Raw genomic sequence first — 5,209 nt, 5'->3', positions numbered from 1 at the left:
GGACACAGGCCCTCTCGACTCCTCAGATGTTCGAGTTGGATCCTGGGGAAGCCTGAGCTCTCGTAGGCACTGCTCACCCATAGACACACTGCAAGGCGTAACATCAGATCAAATATGTTCGGGAAACGCTGGATTACGTGAGTGTATTGCCAAGAGAGAGAACTTTTAATATGCCAATGAACAGTGCCCATGTCCAAGAGAAAGAGTGAGAACATGTGTGCCCTGTGGGTCGGGACGTCTGCTCTCTCCTCCCCACTTTTAGTAAAAGCAGCCAGATTTTCCATTGAGAAAGCACCCTCTCTCACTCTCAACCCCCTAAGTTGTTAAAATTACAGTCATTAATTATAGGTCATTCCTTAGAAAGAATTTCTAAAATTTCTGAGTAATCAGGTTGCAAAACTTTCTACTATGGAGGGTCTGAATCATTCACACGAGTAATTTCTTCCTGCTTCCCACAGCTGCTTCTCGATGGGAAGAAAGTGTCCCTGTAGCACCCAGGGAGGGCTGCCCAGTCAATTCCTTCCATGAGATTTTCCCAGGATTCCTAGGGCCCAGCAGACCCTAGATGCTTGAGCCAGGGGTCATCATCCTCAGCCAGCTGGACATTACAAGGGAAAACAAAATTTTTGCATCCCAGATCAACTTTGCAAAAGTTAGTGAACTAAGTGGCAATCACTCAGAAAGGGATTGTTGAAATACCTTGATTTCTTAAAATGTTTTTAAAATACAAAGAGTGAAGGTGTTTTGTTTTTCAGAATGTCTCCTCAGCTGTTCCTACAAACTTCTCTTCAGTGCCAGCAGCCCACTGTCCAGAGGAGGCTCAACATCCCAGATGTAGGCTCACAACTAGAGCCCTAACAACAGTTTCTAGAACCCCCAGTTATTACTGAAGCACCCTGTCCCCAAATACCCTCCTCTGCAAATGAGCACACACGTCGCTCCCCTCCTCTCCCTCCGAGGTTGCTGCAAGAAGCTGAGTAGGAAGGGCTTGTCAGCTGTCTGCACAAGGGTATTGAACTCTGGGAAGACATCAACTATAATGCAAGTTTCCACACTGCGTCCTGAACCCACAGGACAGAGAAGAAAGAGTTTGCTTATAAACAAAAGTCCTACTTGCAACGTGCAGGAATTAACATGACTCACTGCAAAGATGTCTAAGAAAGTCAGCAATTGGCCCAGCTGCTGTCCTTTTCCCCGCACTGTTAGCAAACTCAAAAGCTCAAGGACCACGGCAAGATCTTGTCACAAAGCCTCCCTACGAAGCTGCCCTCCCAGGATACACACGGCCCACAGTCGGCCAAGCATGGGCCTGTGCCTCAGTTTCCTCATCTGTATGCTGCGAATAAGAACAGGCCCAGTCTCACCAGGTTTATATGAGTATGGAGGAGAGAGATAATACGTATGGCCTTGCAGATGGAGTGTTGGGTAACATTTTTCCACCTGGGTTGGCCAGGGTCTGTGCCTGCCTGCAACTGATGGAGGTTGTCCTGGGTTGTTCAATGGGACTGTCCCAGTAGACTGGAAACAATCTCTGTGATTGCCTGACTGGATCTCTTGTGTCCTCATGTCCCTGCTTTATCCCTAGGGCCCAGCACAATGAGCATGTGTGTAAGTGGAGGCATACACACACCCCCACACATGTGGTGGCCCAACCAGGCTGGCCGTCCTGCAGATCACTCCCAGTAGCTCCAGGATAGCGCCGCCAGTGGCGACCTCTGACTTTCTCCACACCCCTCTGCGTACTCATTAGTCAGCTCAAGAAACCCAGACAGGCCCTCGGTTTTTAATAAAAACATAGCATGCTCTCACCACATTGTCCAGGAAATTCTGTACATGATCCAAATCTCCAAACCCTTTTGCTATTATTTTATTTTAAATCCTTAAAATCACAGTGCACTATTCACTTTTAATTCCCCCTTTAAAGAACCTAAACCCAATGAGAATTATAAAATATTTGATAGTGAATAAAAAGAAGAGCACACATCAGCTTTAAAAAAGAGAATTTTATTTTAATAAAGAATAAAAGAGATCAACATACCTTTTAAATGGATACAAAAATAAATATTCATTCAGCATATTAAAGACATGTGCTCTAACATTCATCTGAGCAGGCGAGTAAAGCCTGTTGTTATCTTAACACACACTTCAGCAAACAGGTCTGTTATCCTTAAAAATATAATGCTCACTTTGCTGGCCAAAGGGGAGAGGGCAATGTGAACTCGTACACACTTAAAGGACCTCCGATTATTGTCTTCCTACATGCCACAGTACCTTACCTTCACAGAAGGAGCAACGGGAAAAGTCAACAGGTATTCTTTGGCTTTTCAGATTTGATTTGATTTGATTTTGGCAGCTGGACAGTACGGGGAACCGAACCCTTGACCTTGGTGTTACAAGACCACACTCTAACCAAGCTTTTCAGATTTTAAGTCAGTGACTCTTACAGTTACAAGGCCACCAGGGTGGCTAAACTAAGCTTGTCTCCCAAACCCCAACACCTTCCCCACTTCTCATAATGAGGGTTGGCAGGTAAGCCTCTTCCTGTCCTTTCCCTGGCAGATTGAGTGAGGGAAGGTGGTGACTCCGGCTGGGTGATAAAGGAGAGAAAATAGAGAAAGGATTTGTCTTCTGCCCACCTAGGCGAGAGTGGAAGGGAAGCAAGCAAACCCTCCCACACCCCCAAATCTTCCTGGTGTCTACACCGACTGTGGAATTGACTTGGCCAAATCAACAGACGCCACACTGGCTCATGCCTTGGCAAGAAGTGGAGCCTTTGGAGGGTCCACCACACACCGTGGGGTCCAGTCTCTGCCAGGTCAGGTGTAGTACACGGGACACACAGACATAGAAGAGGTCCCTGCTCTAACGAAATATAGCATTTTCTTAAGAAAAAAAAGTTCAAGTACTTTTTAATCATGCATACATTGGAAGCGATGTTAAAGTGGTTTCCGGGATACATGATACTGAACACTGGAAGGCCCTTGGCCATTAAGCTAAGCCATTATTATAAGTCTTCTGCACCTGGCATTTGATCAGTATCAGAATTTAGGGTAAACAGTTTGACACATTTTGGGGTAGGAAATGTATCTTATTTGCTAGTAAATACAGTGAGTTCTTCCAGGGCTAAACTAGGACTTCTCCATTGGAATTCCACCGTGCTACTATTTATTAAAGAGGAGAACTCGGTGCAGGGGGGCCATTGTACCTCAAGTACCGGGGGGAGAGGCAGGCTCCCTGCACAGGTCACCCTTGACTCTCTGAACAGTGGCGTGGTGGGACACTAACGTGTTCCTCCCACAGTCCCCGGCCCGTTGTAACTGTGCCTCCACACCAGGCACCACTAGCTGACGAATGGGTTGTCTGAATGGAAGCCACAATCAAAAGCTCGTGCAATCTGTAATTGCTTTTTAACTTTTATATCCTCCCCACTTAAAAGAAAAAATAAAGATTCAAAGCAGTTTACAATAAGACATATAAAATAAGACAATTAAAAGTACAAATATTTTTAAAACAGGTCAAAACCATTGAGAAAGAAGAAAAGAGAGTGGTATCTGGGGTGGTTTAATGATATAAATGGAAAAATAAATTTAGCTCTAAGCTTCCTGGCAATAAAGCGTCAAAGGAAAAGTTGTCATTGTCTGAAGATAAAAACACACCAGTTCACCTGGTTATGGACAGGATTTCCTGGCACTGAATTCTAGGAAGAACATACGTTCTTCTAGCATGGCAAGAGTTTTGCTTTCATTAAAAGGAGGCTTGTATCTAAATATTTTTAAAGCTTGTTAAAAATGCTTAAAAGTAAAAAGAGACTTCACATAGAATTAAGCATATAAAATCATAAATCTACAACTCTAACAAAAGGTAAAGACAAAAAAAGTGTTGTTCTCACAAGTTGATTTTAAACTCCAAATTCCTTTACTCGAAGCAGCTATCTGCTAGCAATATTAAATAAGTCTTTGGAAATATCAACCCAAAATGAAGAAAGAATCATAGAAACTAATAATAATTAGGGAAAATAAAAATTTTTCATCCCAGGTTATAGTTATAGCATACAGACCACTTGGTGTAAGCTTCCAACGTTTATACCTGAACCCAGTGGAACTGTGGTATGGCTTTTTTTAAACGTCAGTCCTCAGAGAATGTCCTTACCAAATTAAGAGCAAAGCCAGACGCCCCACCCCCAGCCAGAGAAATCCATCCTTTAATAATTACAACAGTAACTATAGTGGTGATATGCGAGATGCAGCGGGTGGGGTGCCCAAGAGACTCTTAAACGGTAATCTGTTGGTTTTCTCTGAAAAAGGGTCTCTGGTGTGACGCACAAATATCTGGAAACATCCGGAAGACCTGGTCTGCTGGGGGCTCCTCGGGAGCCTGTATCAGGGAGCCGGCCCCTCCGCAGTTCTTCCCCGCTTCTTCCACCAGCTGCCGGACGTAGAGCTGCTCAATCTAGAGGGATCGTGCACAGAGTCAGAGATGAGCTGACAAGTGAGGGAGGGGACTGTCTGACTCTGCTCAGATTTTCTGATTCCCTCCATCCAAAGCTATCATTCCAGAAGCTGCATGCAAGTCCCAAATCAATGAGCCCAGAATAGGCAGATATGAAGAAAGTTCAGGCACTGTTCCTACAAGGACTGCTATATATACGCTCCCAATACTGTCCCAACCTGGCCACCTGGGCCTGGAATTCCACCATTAGAGATTCATTCCTTTGACTATAGTAAAATAAGGGCTTGCAGAGCCCTAATCTGTCATGTAGACCTTAAGGCCACTAAACAGGTGGAATCCTTCCAGAGAAGAGGCTCTGATTTTAAAAAGTAAACCAAACAAAAAAAAGAAAAAGGAAACACCACACACACAGATTTGACAGTCCCAGACATAAGATGGTTCAGAAAAGGTAAGAATCCACATCCCCTGCATGTGAAGGTCTCACCCAGGCCCGCCTCTGCACACAGGGAGTACCCCAGTTCTTGCTGCATCTTCTCCCCCAAGTATGAACTCGATTCTGGTGTGAGGGCTGGGAGACTTGGACACAGGCCCCCAGCTGCCCATCTTACCTGCACAAGAATGAGTTTGGAGCGCAAGGGGGCCATATCCGGAAACTCTTCCCCAAAGCACAGCACCACCCTGCTGTCAGGAAGCCGGCTCTGGTTGTTATAGAACTGCTGCAGCTCTGGAATGACACAGGGCCAGGGGGGGGGGGGGGGGG

The 5,209-nt window shown here is 45.2% G+C and overlaps 1 protein-coding gene across 1 annotated transcript in view; it reads right to left on the bottom strand.

The window, feature by feature from the left end:
* Positions 1-3,400: 3,400 nt before the first annotated feature.
* Positions 3,401-5,209, bottom strand: part of IRF8 (interferon regulatory factor 8) — an 18,616-nt gene continuing 16,807 nt past the window's right edge. The window contains exons 7-8 of the mRNA XM_008567938.1: positions 5,058-5,173; positions 3,401-4,449 (exon numbers count right to left, since the gene is read on the bottom strand). Coding sequence (XP_008566160.1) covers positions 4,270-4,449; positions 5,058-5,173 — 296 coding nt within the window. The 3' untranslated portion in view covers positions 3,401-4,269. The remainder of the gene's footprint in view (positions 4,450-5,057; positions 5,174-5,209) is intronic.

This window comes from Galeopterus variegatus, unplaced genomic scaffold, assembly GCF_000696425.1.
Source record: "Galeopterus variegatus unplaced genomic scaffold, G_variegatus-3.0.2 Scaffold357, whole genome shotgun sequence".
In the NCBI taxonomy this organism is placed as follows: domain Eukaryota; kingdom Metazoa; phylum Chordata; class Mammalia; order Dermoptera; family Cynocephalidae; genus Galeopterus; species Galeopterus variegatus.
This window is presented reverse-complemented; position numbering and strand designations above follow the sequence as displayed.